Source organism: Leucopleurus acutus (genome assembly GCF_964270905.1).
Source record: "Leucopleurus acutus genome assembly, chromosome: 12".
Lineage (NCBI taxonomy): Eukaryota > Metazoa > Chordata > Mammalia > Artiodactyla > Delphinidae > Leucopleurus > Leucopleurus acutus.
Genome location: NC_139154.1, coordinates 63,233,468 through 63,250,353, shown reverse-complemented (window position 1 = coordinate 63,250,353; position 16,886 = coordinate 63,233,468). Strand labels below are relative to the sequence as shown.

The 16,886-nt window shown below is 35.8% G+C and overlaps 1 protein-coding gene across 1 annotated transcript in view; it reads right to left on the bottom strand.

The window, feature by feature from the left end:
* The window catches only part of CAMKMT (calmodulin-lysine N-methyltransferase), a 406,140-nt gene that overhangs the window by 365,547 nt on the left and 23,707 nt on the right, over positions 1 to 16,886 (bottom strand). Inside the window, exon 3 of the mRNA XM_082851893.1 lies at positions 12,287 to 12,351. Coding sequence (XP_082708019.1) covers positions 12,287 to 12,351 — 65 coding nt within the window. The remainder of the gene's footprint in view (positions 1 to 12,286; positions 12,352 to 16,886) is intronic.

Below are 16,886 nucleotides of genomic sequence, written 5' to 3'. Positions count from 1 at the left end.
ATTTTAAGCCTTAAAAATATACAAATGAAATCATGTCCTGAGATAATATGTCCATGCCATTAAATTCATATTTAATGTAGTTAAAATCAAGCCGTTTTCTTGCCAATATTCTAAAACTTACCAGGGTGAATTCTTCATTAATGAAACAATGTAGCTATTTTAAATTATTTTTAAAAGATGTTTGCTGATGAGACTTAAGACATAGTTCACAGAGACCATCCATGTACCTAGATCCATCAGACAGTGAGATATTTATCTAGATTTTAATACAGTAGTTTCTTCAACATGTGTAGAAAGAATGTTTTATTTCTTTGTAGTAGGTCAAGCTTGAAAAATCATTTGAGAATTGAAAATGCAGGACAGCACATAATAGGCACTTAATAAACACTTGTTGAGACTGCTCTTTCTTTTCCAATCTATAAAGAGGCAAAGATAAAGTTAACTATATATTTTTATATACACACATATACATATACATGCACATACACATACATATACCCACAAATATTTAAAATTTCTCCTATAGCTCTATACTAGTTTTCAATTTCATTTTTCAAGATATTTTATAATTTTAAACTGAAGTGATTAAGTTTCAAAAATATGTTTTCTTAAAGATACTGGCTATTGAAAAATATTTAAAATAATATCTTAAAATATTTTCTATTAAATATAACAATATAAATGTTAGTTAATAGTTATTGACATTCTTAGTATGGGAAAAAAATTTCCCCAAAATGAATGATTAATCTGTTGAATTAAAAAAGGCTGATCTCCAAAAGAATTTACAAGTATTTTATTTAATTAGCTTTAATAAAATGACTAATCAGAATTGACTCTTCTTAAATATATAACTAAATGATCTGAAAATGTACAAAGATAAACCTGCCATAAGTGCCTCCAAATACACAGTATGTATCAGAGGTTGCAAATTTAAATATCCGTGGGTGGGTCGCGAGGGCGCAAAGTGGAGAATCTGCTCAGCTCCAGATAATGATTACCACGTAAGATCAGGCTCAGACCACTAGATCATCATTTTTCTCAAAGAGAAAGTGGAAATCTAGGTTGTTATGTGAATCTTCCTATTTTCAAATCTTCGCAGTAATTCAATTTTTTTTCAATTATTGCATTAGCTTAATCAAAACTTGTTATGTGTTCTAATTTCAGTTTTAGTTTATGAGGCTTGTAGTATACGTCCTCAAAAATTGAGGCCTAGATTTACCTCTCTGTTATGTGTATTGAATACAAATACACTTATGGAGAATGAATGATTCATTTGAGTGTGACTAAGGATTCAAATGAATCAATACATATTGAATACCACTTGAGCCAGACCTTGTGCAAAGCACTATGGCAGAATTAAGAGGTGTGACTAGATATAAATAATTGATGTAAGCTTCCAATATATCTCTCTTTCTTGGGCTTCTAAAAATTGGAATATAATTTATCATCCAAACCAGGACATTTGGGGAGTGAAAGGAGGCACTGTTAATAATTGTGCTAAGAATGATAGGTATAAACTGGGATCATGCCAGACAAACTTGACTGTATAGTCACCCTAACTAAAAGAAACTGATCTGCTTCAGTCTCTTGCCCCTGACTACCCCAGGCTCACAGCCTCCAAGGAGGATCCTACCTTGACAGACTAGTTCCTCAGTACTATAATGGAGAATCAGAAGGAAAGTGGGGAAAAGGGAAGACAAGAATTATCTTATGATGGATACAAGAGAATTGTTTTCTGAAGTTTTTTGTTTGTTTTGTATGTAAAAGTGCAGAATCAGCATCAATATGGAACAATAGAGGATGGGAGAAAGAAAAAAAGAAAAGAAAAATTGCTAAAGACTGTGTTGCTTTCAAGTCATTTAATCAAGAGAGGTAAAATACCCAAGTTATTTAAAAATACATTTGTTGCATGGACTTTAGACTAACACCCCTTGAGATTGAACCAGAGAGGCTATTGTGCCTGCAATCTGGGGGGTTATATTTTATTTGGGGGAGAAAAAGATTAACAAATAGTTAATACAATATGATACAAAACTCAGTGCTAAATTGTAGAATACAAACTACAAATCTGTAGGACTTAAGAGAGAAAGATCAAAGGAGGCAATATGAATCAATCTCCCCCTTCTAATTATTCTAATTTCTCCTTTAAAGGTATGTAGGGGACAAGTACAAGCAGAGAAGTCATGGTTTACATAAATACATGCCACTTCTCAATTGTTCATAACATCAGTCCAACGAATCCCCACTAAATTCCAATTAAGTTGTCAAATATTAAAATAAAACCAAAGTCCAGGATTCATCAAAATATTATTTGTCATTCTTTGACTATCATATAATTAAAAATGATACTTAAGTTTTAAGTCTAGGTTCCACCACATCTTTTAGTCAGAAACTAAGGGAGTCCTGAGAAATGGCAGACACAAAAGTCTGGCCTCCAACCACCTGGATAGGCAAAGGCTTCAAACAAACCATGAATTTGCCACCAGGAGCAAAGATTCTACCTGATCCAGAACAAGCAGATTGTGAGCATGTGGGGCATCTCCAATACACATAATACATCCACATTTTCCAACTCATATACACAGACAGAATGATAGGAAACTTTTCCTCATTCCTTCCATGAACTGTCCCCACCTTCCCAGGATATAACACAAACACTTAGATTCAAGGCTGGGAGTGGAGGGGGAAGGGTGAGAGAGGAGAACATAAAAAAGATGAGATACATATACACAAATACTAAATTCATTCAGTCATCAAATATTTTGTTCACATCAAGCATTCATGAGTCGGGCAACACATACAGGCCATACAAATGTCCAAATATCCACTATTCTCCGTGGAAAGGCTGTCCAAATCCACACTATTTTCCTAAAGACAGAAATATTCATTTAGTTGAGCCTTTTGTGTGACTTGTGTTTACATAAGCAATTTGTAAATATCACTATAACCATAAGCTTGAGAAACACATTGAATACCTTAGAGAAAGGGCTATGTAAAAACACAAATCAGTATTACTATTCTATTATTCTGCAAAAAGCAGCACTTCTCAAAAAAGAAAAGAAAATCTGAAATAAAACAAAACACACATTTGGTTTTAGACTATTAAAAGAAAATGCATTCTTTCGCCCCATCCTCCTGAAATCCCCACGCCATTAGATTGTCAACTACCTTTCAGAAACCCTAGAGAGCCCATTTTCCAGTGACCTTTAATTAGTCCCTTCTGAGACACAATCCACTGGATAGAATTCTTTTCCATTTGCCAAAGTTATTTTCTAGCACTCCAAGTTACCACTTTTAGTTTCATTTCTCCCATGAACTTTTAAAATTCATTTCTCGCCATTTTGGAGATATGCTACCTTTAAGAAATAGAATAGGCAAACACTCTTCTGTGGTCACTTACTAAATACTAATTTTTAAGCAAGTTATCTTTATCTGAGTATCAGTTTCCTCACCACTTGCAAAATTGTTAAGAAGATTAAATGGGAATAGTATTCACAAAGTTCCTAATATTGTAAGGGATGCAAAAGAAATGGTAGCTATTTAAAAGAAGATAAAGAAGTACTACTTAGTATTTGCTGGGGGGTACGCAGGCTTGCTTGGCATATCTTCTGCTAAAACTTGGAGGCACTTAAATTAGGAACATCCCTTCAAATATATAAAGGATGGAAAAACTAGCAGGTTTATGACAAAGACATGAACTACCTTCCAGTATTAATACCTTGGTTAAGCATTAATACATGTTATGAATCTAGAAAGGATTATAGGGTTTACTTCAGTCTTTCCTCATGATAGCAGCACCTTCTTTTATCAAAGAGAATCACTACAACTCCATATTTTTTTTATTTCAAATAAAAATTTTTAAAGTGAATTAAAAAGAGACATCTTCTAAATGTTCCTTCCGTGGTAAATAGTAAAAGCAAATGCATGTGACTCTGTTTATGGCTTAGGGGCATGCTTACCCAATATTGTGTCAAAAGAGAAAACTGCCTGACAACTTGCAACTAGGAAGTCAGACAGTTGGAGATACATAGCTGGGAAAACTACCATCTAGAGACCTAACCTACCCTCTAGAAATCATTTCTAACCTATCCTCTAGAAGTCTTTCTAATAAAGACTACACACACATTGTGATTCTCAAGAGGGCCTAAGAGCCAAATCCAGAGCCAGTGCTGCATACTGACATCAGCTCCCCACTCTCACTGGGGCCTCCTATAGTCTCAAGGCTGCAGACAATTACCATATTATATGGTTAGCATACCATGCTAACCATATAATGCACTGAGCCTTAAAAGTTATTTTTCAACAGAGCACTTACAAATTATCTCTGTTCAAGCTCAAAATTCTTCCATTGAGTTTTTAACCTCCTTATACTCCCATGACCTAATATGGGGCTAGAATGATTTGATCTTTGACTTCTTTTAAGTGTATTGGGAGATTAGCACATTAACATCCAACAATGCTGGGAGCTCCTTGGACAAAAGTGCTGTTTAATAAAATACTTTAGGGCTTCCCTGGTGGCGCACTGGTTGAGAATCTACCTGCTAAAGCAGGGGACACAGGTTCGAGCCCTGGTCCGGGAGGATCCCACATGCCGCGGAGCAACTAGGCCCGTGAGCCACAACTACTGAGCCTGTGCGTCTGGAACCTGTGCTCCGCAACAAGAGAGGCCGCGATAGTGAGAGGCCCGCACACCGCGATGAAGAGTGGCCCCCGCTTGGCACAACTAGAGAAAGCCCTCACACAGAAACGAAGACCCAACACAGCAAAAATAAATAAATTAATTAATAAACTCCTACCCCCCAACATCTTCTTTAAAAAAAATAAAATAAAATACTTTATATTTTTTTTCAGTAGTAAAACGAATTGCTCCTTTTTTCCACAGTACTGTCCTATGCAATTTGAGTTTCATCACAGCTTTCAGTAAAAAAAAAAAAAAATTAATACTCAATTTGTAAATTAAAGAATATCTACTTTTTTCAAAATAAAAACAACATTACCTAATACAAGCCATAAGGAAACAAATACTAAAAAGCATAAAGAAGAAAGTGATAATCATCCATAACTCCAATACCCTAACAAACACTATGAATATATAGACATAGTACTATGCATATACATACCTACTTAATGAGTGTATATATATTACAGAACTCGAATCATATTCCCTGCAGTAATATTTTAACCTAATATGTTTCAGAGATCTTGAACAGCTATAAAATATTCCATCTCATGAATTATCCATAATTAGCCAGTCACCTAAAATTAAAGATTTATGTTTTTTTCCAGTTATTCACTGTGCTATAATGAATTCCTTTACATTCCACCTTTGCATATTGGTTTCACTACTTCTTAGAAAAAGAATTATTAGTCAAATGAAATGGGTACTTAACATTGTGAAAGATATTGCCAGATTGCCTCTGGAAAAGTAGAATCAATTTACCCTCCCACCAACAGTGGATGCGAAGGCACATTTCCCTACAATTCGCCGAACATGGCTTATCTTCTCTCATCTTTACCAATTTGATAACAAAAATTCTATCTCACTGGTTTAATTGCACTTCGTTACTTCTTTACTAGTAAAATAATCATTTGATATGTTTATAGAGCATTGGTATTACTTTTGTGAAATACCTTTTTCTAATTTTCAACTATGCTTTGTCTTTTTCTTATAGATCTACAGCCTGTTTTTGCTATTTCTTCGTGGGAGCTCTTCACATAATAAAGAGAATACATCTCTGCATATATTTCATAAATAATAATTACCAGTTTGTCATTTGTCTTTCAACTTTTTTGATACTTTTTGAATAAAGTGACTTTAAATCTTTATTTAGTCAATCTATTCATCTTTAAATTCAAGGGATTTGCGTCACACGTAGAAGGGCCTTCCTTATTTCAACATCTTAAAATTATTCATCTGAAAAATCTGTGAGTGTTAGAATTTTTTAATTAAATATTTAATCTATCTTAAATTTATTTTGGTATTTATATAGTATAAAGGAGAGATTTGGTTTGTTATCTTTTTCTAAATTCCTAACCAATACTATTTATTGAAAAATCTATCCTTTCCACTCTTACTGAAATTCCATCTTCATCATGTGACAAATCACATATATTTTTGTCTTTCTGAACCTTCTTTTCTAAAATACTGATTTATATATGTATTTCTGCAGTAATACTATACTTTTAATAATGTAGCTTTGCACTATGTTTTCATGTACAAAATATTAAAACAGGATGGCACACACCAAAAATATTTCCTGTCTTGTGCTATTTTCCAATATCAAAGATATTGAGAAGGTCTAAGAACAAATGAGACATGATATTAATACTAACAATAAAAACTAATACAAATATTATCTACAGTTTACATACTATTTTCACACTACCTAATATGATGTTTACTACACTACAAGGTAGTTACTGTTACTTTTTTTTTTTTTTTGGCTGCATTAGGTCTTCGTTGCTGTGCGTGAGCTTTCTCTAACTGTGGTGAGTTGGGGCTGCTCTTGGTTGTGGTGCGCAGGCTTCTCATTGTGGTGGCTTCTCTTGTTGTGGAGTTCGGGTTCTAGGCACGTGGGTTTCAGTAGTTGTGGCATGCAGGCTCAGTAGTCGTGGCTCGCAGGCTCTAGAGCACAGGCTCAGTAGTTGTGGTGCACGGGCTTAGTTGCTCCGCGGCATGTGGGATCTTCCCGGACCAGGGCTCAAACCTGTGTCCCCTGCATTGGCAGGCGGATTCTTAACCGCTGTGCCACCAGGCAAGCCCCTAGTTACTGTTTCTTATTCAATTATAAGGAGTTAAAATTTGTTCAAAGACTTGCCTATGATCACACAGCAAGTAACTGGAAGAGCTAAAACCTGAACTTCATATTCCATGAACCTTCCATGACCCCACTAAGTTAAAAATAGAGCAATTACCCATAAAAGCCCAAATTTCTCATTTTTTAATCAAACTATCTTACCAAGTATGTGTGTGAATATACACACACATCTACATAAATGCATTATACGCCTATAACACATAAACACAGTATGCCTTTATTTGAATGAGGAAAAACTTTAAATCCAGTCTGACACTCCTGAAGCTTAAATAATTCCACCAATATTATAGACCGTAACTACATTAACACAGTAACAATGAAACAGAAAAACTAAAACTCTGGACTATATTTCCTAAGAGATAGTCACCTTCGGTCTCCCAAATATAGGTAGAAAATGAAAATATTTTGTATTTCAACAAGAACATTCCCTTAAGGAATTACTAACCCAAAAGAGATCAGTTTTGGATACATCACAAAACAGGTCCCACTCTATGAGACCCCTAGGAAGGATCCACAAGCAGGAGACTGTAGCAGTGTGAGTTAAAAGTCCAGGTCAGCCCCAGGATTCATTGGGGAGAAAACAATCACCATTGTCACATGTAAGAGTATATAAGGTAGGGTCTACAAATTTCTCTAGGACCATGAGACACCAACCACCACAGGGTCCTGTCATGTAGCCCAGCTAGGAGAAAAAAAAAAAAAAAATTTCAAAGAATGGCAGAAGGCATATTACTAATACATTTCCCAAATTTTAGTGGCAGTGTTGTGTTAGCCAGGACTCCTGAATCACACTAGGTTACTGCAATGAAATATAATAACTATTGGCTTCCTAAGCCTTTAATGGCTTATACACATTATATTGTATATATTGTATACAATAAATTGTATAAGAAGTATTAATCATATGTTCATGCTGTCAAGGACGACGTGCTAAAAAGTCCAAGTGAAGCAATTATATCCCAAGCACTGATGAGATTTCACACGTAGCAAATAGTTGTATTATATACTATGACAGTAAATTTGGATCAACTAAGTGCTGAAGAGAATCACATTTTTCAAAAATTCATTTCAGTAGAGGAAAGAGATGACTTGGAGAAAGAGAAAATGGTTTCAGAAGAGATACAGCATGATGGGGTTTCTTTGGAGGTCAGGGACTGGCTGGAAAGGAGACTCTGCCCACAGAGAAAACAGAAGCAAGAGATCTGCTGCGTGCTTGCAGAGTACTCTCTTGTGACCCAAGCTATCTGAGTGGCATGTTACGTGAAACACAGAAGCAGCCAGCACCTCGTCTGAAGTGAAGGATGCATCCTATACTTTTCCCTAGGTTGCTTGATTGCGTCTCTTTCCAGGCATGATGAATCAATAGCAGACACAACCTCTCCACAGAGTAGCTTTGATAGTTAAAAAGGAAGTACGTTCTCAAGTACTAGAACCCAAAGATGGAATATGCATACCTAACCCTAGTTAGAGGTAAGCAAAAAAGAAGCTTGACTTTCAAAATAATTTGTTTTCCACAGTAGCAAATATAAACATGTAAAAATAAGATTGGGGTCATATCCTATAGAGCAATGAATCATTATGGAGAAATGACTGTGTGGAGATTCATTTTAATTTCTTCCTACAACATTCAAAGGAATTCAAATACTGAAAGGATATCTCAAAAACATAAAACACTTTGCAAGCCACACATGTAAAAATAACAGAGGTAAACATAAAGAATATTTTCTTTTCTAACATATCAGGAAATAAGAAATTATCTAGAGGTTTCATTAATTTTCCAAAATTAAAGATTTTTTCCATATCTTTCTGGTGAGAGCATAGATTGTTTCATCTTTGAAAATTTACAATGAATAAAAGCATTACTTGTTTTGAAGTTAACTTAAAATTGAGATTAATAGTTCCACTAAACATGAATACATTTTGTATATATTCACATATGTATATTTTGTATGAACATGTACGGGGGGTTGTAACTATAAAGTATTTTAATTAAGTTATTTTTTCTATTATCAGGAAGTTATGTAAACCTGTAAACTAACTCCTGAAGTAAATGAATAATTCCTGGGACTTCCCTGGTGGCACAGTGGTTAAGAATCCACCTAGCAATGCAGGGGACACGGGTTAAATCCCTGGTCATGGAAGATCCCACGTGCCGCGGAACAACTAAGCATGTGCGCCACAACTACTGAGCCTGCGCTCTAAAGTCCGCGAGCCACAACTACTGAGCCCGTGTGCCACAACTACTGAAGCCCACGTGCCTAGAGCCCATGCTCTGCAACGAGAGAAGCCATTGCAATGAGAAGTCCACGCGCCGCAACGAAGAGTAGCCCCCTCTCGCTGCAACTAGAGAAAGCCCGCGTGCAGCAACGAAGACCCAACACAGCCAATAACTAATTAATTAATTAATTAAATAACAATAAAAATAAATTGTCCTGTTTAAAAAAAGAAATGAAAAAAATGAAGAAAAATATCAGTCAGGAAAATCTATTCTTTTGTATTAATGAATTGTTGAATATATTAAATACATAAGAAATAACTCAAATACAGATGTTTACACATACATATTTCTATGTTTACATGATGAAAGCTTAGGGTTACTATTCAAGGTATTTATTCCAGTTATATTGATCTGTTGAGACAGAATTGTGATTTTAGCGCCCTCTGCTGGGTTTTCCAGTCACAAACTCAATCTAATGTCACCATTAGGGTAAAATCAAACATTTGAGACACCAAGTGAGAAATCACTTTTTCAATCCTTGATCACTTTAAGCCTTGGCAAAGATTATATAAAAGTTATAATCAAGATTTACTTTATTGTAACAGGAATTTATCAATTTTACATTAGGTTGAAGTATCATTATACATTTTTAAAGAGTATAATATAAAAGTTACACTAAACAAAATGTTTTAAGAAGTCTTATTTTTATCACTTCTTACTTGGCAATACATTCAGGTTTTTAAGACCACATTTATGGACTTCCCTGGTGGTGCAGTGGTTAAGAATCCGCCAGCCGGGCTTCCCTGGTGGCACAGTGGTTGAGAGTCCGCCTGCCGATGCAGGGGACACGGGTTCGTGCCCCGGTCCAGGAAGATCCCACATGCCGTGGAGTGGCTAGGCCCGTGAACCATGGCCGCTGAGCCTGCGCATCCGGAGCCTGTTTTCCGCAACGGGAGAGGCCACAGCAGTGAGAGGCCCGCGTACCGCAAAAAAGAATTTAAAAAAAAGAATCCGCCTGCCAATACAGGGGACACGGGTTCGATTCCCTGGTCCGGGAAGATCCCACATGCTGCGCAGCAACTAAGCCCGTGCACCAGAACCACTGAGCCTGCGCTCTAGAGCCCGTGTGCCACAACTACTGAAGCCCACACGCCTAGAGCCCGTGCTCCACAACAAGAGAAGCCACCACAATGAGAAGCCCGCACGCCACAATGAAGAGCAGCCCCTGCTCACCACAACTAGAGAAAGCCTGCGCAGCAACAATGACCCAAGGCAGCCAAAAATAAATAAATAGATTTATTTTTTTTAAAAAGACCACATTTATGACAAGACATTTTAATAAATTACTATTTTTCTAATTTGATCTATTTTCCCACCTTGTTAGTTCAATCAAAATAGTTTATTTTAAAACATCAGAATATTTATTTATTTATTTTTTTTGCTGTACACGGGCCTCTCACTGCTGTGCCCTCTCCCGTTGCGGAGCACAGGCTCCGGACACGCAGGCTCAGCGGCCATGGCTCACGGGCCCAGCCGCTCCGCGGCATGTGGGATCTTCCCGGACCGGGGCACGAACCCATGTCCCCTGCATCGGCAGGCGGACTCTCAACCACTGCGCCACCAGGGAAGCCCCAGAATAATTTTTAAAAATACTTTCTTCATTATTAGAAAAAAAACTGCAAAGCTTTAGAGGTACTCACCACTGCTAATAATAAAGAGTTTCATTTACCGAGTATCAAGTATGAGGAATACAGTATGTTATACACTTTCCATACATTATTTCCAGTTCTAAGAGATGAAAAAAAACTGAGGTTCACAGAGATAATATAAATTGCTCAAGATTAATTTCAGAACCAAGATTCAAATGTAGGTGTGTCTCAATCCAAAGGCTCAAACCTTTCTACCAAACGATGGGCAGCAGTGGGAAAAGAAAAAGCTTTTAACATACAATTTCTGTATTTGTCAATGCAACAACAACTTACGGTGGGGGGGGGGGGTGTAACATATTATTCATACACAAAGTAATAGCTTAGACCTTTAGGAAAATATTTTTATTTTACATAATGCTGCCAGCTAGTGGCCCTACTTCATACTGAGCCATTGGGAACAGTACTTGATTTTTACATTACCAAATCAAAAATCCACATTTAACATTCTAGAATTATGTTCCTAAATTGGGTATGCATAAGCCTGACTTAATGATATTTTACATTACCACATAACTAAAGGAGAATGTGTCCTCAACCACCATTAGTATCCCTCACCCAGACCTTGCCCCAACCCCCAAGAAAAATACTGGGAAAGAATTCAGCAAGTGCCAACACAGAGAAACTAAAAGGTATACTTAACACTATCCATGAAAAAGAAACCTACATTATTTTAAATATTTTAGGATAATTTTAGGATAGTTAGATTCCTTAGTGACAAAATACATAAATTTTTTTCTCCACAATCAAAAGCTTGCCATCGTGTGGGCATAAGAACAAAATCATTGCCTGAGTATTGCTGGACATTATTCTATGCAGATCGAAAATTAGAAAGCATTTGATAACGTAGTACTGTTAGCAGAATATGTTATTTTAGTTCAGACAATAAGTAGTTACAGTTGTGAAATTTCCTGAGAAGTATTTGAGCATAATTTTTACATTTAAAATGGTAATATTTCATTGATTATCCACTATCTTAAGAAAAATAGCCTATGCAACACATAAAGGAGTACACCGCTTCTATCATGGTATGTTGTTTAACACAGTGATATAAAGATATTTCTTGTTTGATTTCTTTCATTACATGACATTATAATTAAATGATTTTCTCAGTGGAGAAATCTATTATGACTTAATCAGAGACTAAGATATCAATATATCCTATAATATTATAATAATGCATAAAATAAAATCATTCTGGTATTAAAGTATATTAGCAGCAAAGAAAAATGTTCTGGGTTCACTCTTTAGTGAAAGAGAGAAGAAGCAAGAAGTAGAAACACACACACCCAAACACAGCAAAGAAGGGAGAGACAGCCCCTCTATTGGACTGATTAACTGAAAAGGTCAAAATGAAAACAAGAAACAAAAGGGATAGTACTGGAGGATCCAGTGTTCCTCCTGACCTATGTTCTGTCTCACACACACACACACACACACACACACACACACACACACGTCAATAAAATAAACACTGTGAAAAAAATTAAAAATTCACTTTAAAAACACTAAAAATATTTCTATACAGTGGGTATATAACTTACAAATATTTCCTGTATTGTCAAAGCTGGTAAGAACATCTTCAACATTCAAAGATCCACTATTATGCCTAGAAAGGAATAAAGCATTTTCTTTAATGATTCTGAAATATTAACATTTATTAATCTTTTAAAAAGCTGAGACTATATTGTGATATGCTCAATACTAATAACCCTTTCCATGTGGTGTTTTTAAAATATTTCTGCCCACTAGAGGGAGAAGGAAAAGAAATAACAGATGAGTCTTTGGGATATTTAATGTTATGACATTTCTTGATGATTAATCTACACTTTAAAGTACTAATAAATATTTTTATTGTTATTGTTTTAATTATATAAATGTGACATAAATTATTTACCTTTATAAATACAACAAAACAAAACCCTACACTTTGAGACTCTCAAAATGAAAATAAACAATCAACTTTCATTACCACGCTCCACAATACATAAGTTCCTTCTATTATGACCCAACAAATTCAGAACTTCAGTCACAAAGAACTAACAGACCTTCAGGTCTGCACATTCCATTTACAGGGAGTTCTAAATGTCAGGGGGCAAATGTTTTGTATCTTGCTCACTGATCTTAATTCTATTCCTCTTTTTTTTTTTAAATAAATTTATTTATTTATTTATTTTTGGCTACATTGGGTCTTCATTGCTGCACGCGGGCTTTCTCTAGTTGCGGCAAGCGGGGGCTACTCTTCATTGTGGTGTGCGGGCTTCTCATTGCAGAGGCTTTTCTTGTTGCGAAGCACAGGCTCTAGGCGCATGGTTACAACTTCCATAGTTGTAGCACGTGGGCTCGGTAGTTGTGGCTCACAGGCTCTAGAGCACAGGCTCAGTAGTTCTGGCGCACAGGCTTAGTTGCTCTGCAGCATGTGAGATCTTCCCAGACCAGGGCTCAAACCCGTGTCCCCTGCATTGGCAGGCGGATTCTTAACCGCTGTGCCACCAGGCAAGCCCCTAGTTACTGTTTCTTATTCAATTATAAGGAGTTAAGATTTGTTCAAAGACTTGCCTATGATCACACAGCAAGTAACTGGAAGAGCTAAAACCTGAACTTCATATTCCATGAACCTTCCATGACCCCACTAAGTTAAAAATAGAGCAATTACCCATAAAAGCCCAAATTTCTCATTTTTTAATCAAGCTATCTTACCAAGTATGTGTGTGAATATACACACACATCTACATAAATGCATTATACGCCTATAACACATAAACACAGTATGCCTTTATTTGAATGAGGAAAAACTTTAAATCCAGTCTGACACTCCTGAAGCTTAAATAATTCCACCAATATTATAGACCGTAACTACATTAACACAGTAACAATGAAACAGAAAAACTAAAACTCTGGACTATATTTCCTAAGAGATAGTCACCTTCGGTCTCCCAAATATAGGTAGAAAATGAAAATATTTTGTATTTCAACAAGAATATTCCCTTAAGGAATTACTAACCCAAAAGAGATCAGTTTTGGATACATCACAAAACAGGTCCCACTCTATGAGACCCCTAGGAAGGATCCCAAGCAGGAGACTGTAGCAGTGTGAGTTAAAAGTCCAGGTCAGCCCCAGGATTCATTGGGGAGAAAACAATCACCATTGTCACATGTAAGAGTATATAAGGTAGAGGGTCTACAAATTTCTCTAGGACCATGAGACACCAGCCACCACAGGGTCCTGTCATGTAGCCCAGCTAGGAGAAAAAAAAAAAATTATTTCAAAGAATGGCAGAAGGCGTATTACCAATACATTTCCCAAATTTTAGTGGCAGTGTTGTGTTAGCCAGGACTCCTGAATCACATTAGGTGTGACCTGAATCAGTAGGTCATAGAGTCTGAGTTACTTTTCCAGTGGTGATTACAAAAAGTTGGTGCTAACACATCTACAATCTTCTACATTCTCCCCTATATAACTTACAGCTGTAGTTCTTTCGGATGTTGTAATAGTTTATAATAACCATTAATAATTCACAATAAAATTTACTTCATCCACACTACTTTGTCATTAAAACTCATCACAAATGATATATACTATTATGGACTGAACTGTGTCTCCCCAAAATTCATATGTTGAAGCCCTTACCCCCAGTGCCTCAGAATGCGACTGAATTTGGACACAGGGCCTTCAAAGAGTTAATTAAGTTAAAATTGGGTCATTAGGGTGAACCCTAATATATATATATAATATATTATATATATATATATATATCCTTACAAAAAAGGAGATTAGGACACACAGAGACAACAAGGCATGTGCACAGGGGGACAATCACGTGAAGAGGCAGCAAGAGAGCAGCCACATGCAAGTCAAAGAGAGAGGCCTTGGATGAAACCAAACCTGCAACACCTAGATCCAAGACTTCTAGACCCCAAACTGTGAGAAAATAATCTTGCTGTTTAAGCCATCCAATGTGCGGTGTTTTGTTCTGGGAGCCCTAGCAAGCTAATACACATAGTAAGAGAACACATGTAAACTGTAATACCCTTTTCAGAACAACATTTTATTTCTATCACAGAGACCAAGTTCCTTCATGGAGTGACCAAGTGAGGATGCAAAAAGTTATCTGCAATAATCACTGGTCCAATAACCATTTGGTTCAACAATATCATAACCTAAGGCAATGAAATTATCAACCACAAATCCAACTTTCATCTTCATAACACAATGATTCTGCACCTTCTCTGTGGATGCAAGATTCTAGAAGAGGTTAATTACGCCTAACTTTTCCATGTTAGGAAACTACAACATACATGTCAGACAAGAGAGGAAAAAGAACAAAGCATTAAACATCTAAAGCACAAGATGAAGCTATTAAAATGATCAGCAATACAGCTTAGAACTCAAAAAACTTTTTCCTAAATATAAAAGCAATATACAATTTCCTCAAGAAAAAACTGCCCATAATCCTATCATGCAGAGGTAACCACAGTTAATAGTTTGGTATATAGCCTTCAAATTTTATGCTATGCTCATAGACCTGTCATTAAATAACTGAGAGCACATTGTTCATATGGTTTTTCAATTTGTATTTTTTCATTTAACATATTATAAAGTTTCCCACATCATTAAATATTCTCCTGCAACATGATTTTAATGGCTGCCAAGTAGTCCAATGAATGCACCATAATTTACTGAACCAACACCTTACGATGGATTTTTAGATTATGCCCACTTTTGTGCTTTATGCATACTGTTTCAATGAACATCCTTGTAGAAATAGCATTGAGCCCCTTTCTGATTATTTCTTTAGGATAAATAACTAAAAGTGAAATTGCTTTATGGCCTAGTTTTAATAAGGACATTCTCTCATGCACATTCGCACGCTCTCTCTGTCACTCTATCTCTCTCTCTCTCTCATCAAGATGAAATAAACATTTGAAAAGAAATCTGAGACAAGAGTTAAAAAAAAAGGTACATATATTTTGCAAGAAGTTAAATATTTCTAAAAAGCAGAAACTGGGGTAAAGTAAAATGCATGTTTAAAAGTTAAAAGCAGTATTAAAAATAGAAAGTGTGACACAAAACTTGTCTTCTTGAAAGCATTATTTCTTGAAGCCAAGAAGCACAAAATATATCCTATGACATTAAATGGGATCAGGGTGGGGAGACAGGAAAACTAATCCTATACCTCTAAGTAACTTACAAAAATGAAAATCATTTATCTACGAAGTCTAGGAACCCTAAAAGATGGCATCTCATGAAAGAAAAATGTCAACAATCATTGTCTTCAATGGTATAAGAAGTAGTCCTACTTATAGGAAAACTGCCATGAACACAGTGTGGTAAAGATTCAGTTTGATTATTTCAAGTTCCCTTTCAATTGGCCCAAACTCAAGGACTTTTCTTTGTTCAGAGTCATCTATACTTTATTCAAGTGTCAACTCTATAAGATCTTGTCTACCCTTAATCTTTCAACTGTTTACCTAGGTCCTGCCTGGACAATGTGGTTATTAGACAGTAATACCTGCAAGGAAGGGACCTTATCAAACTTCAGTTTTACCATTACTCTGATAATTAATGTTATATAACAGTCATAACATTTTGCTAACATATCCAGGGTATAAAAAGTTCACTCCATCTTCTCCTAAACTCCGAAGCTTTAACTTGTTTCCCAAGCCTTTAACTTAAATATTCTCACCACAAAAAAGAAATGATAATTATGTGACATGATAGAAGTGTTAGCTAGTAGTATGGTACTAATCATTTTGCAATATATAAGTAAATCAAGTCAACACAGTGTATACCTTAAATTTACACAATGTTATATGTCAATTATATCAATATCTCAACAAAGCTGGAAAAAAGTTTACCAGTAGCCAGTGTTTTCTTCCCAAAGCCAAGAAATTTTTTTCACAAGCACCTAAAGCTATGCTAGAACTGAGGACCTTTGAGTTTTTCTAAAGAATGGCCTATGGGGTAAGGATTAAGGAGCAAGTAACTGGGGCAGATAATTATCTGAAGAGGGGGGGAAAAAAAGCTACCAGAGAAAAATTTGAAGCCTAAAGGTATCAAGAGATTGAAACCAGAGGTTAAAAGTAAGTGAGGGCTAAATATGGCACCCAAAACACAAACAACAAAAGAAAAAAATAGATAAA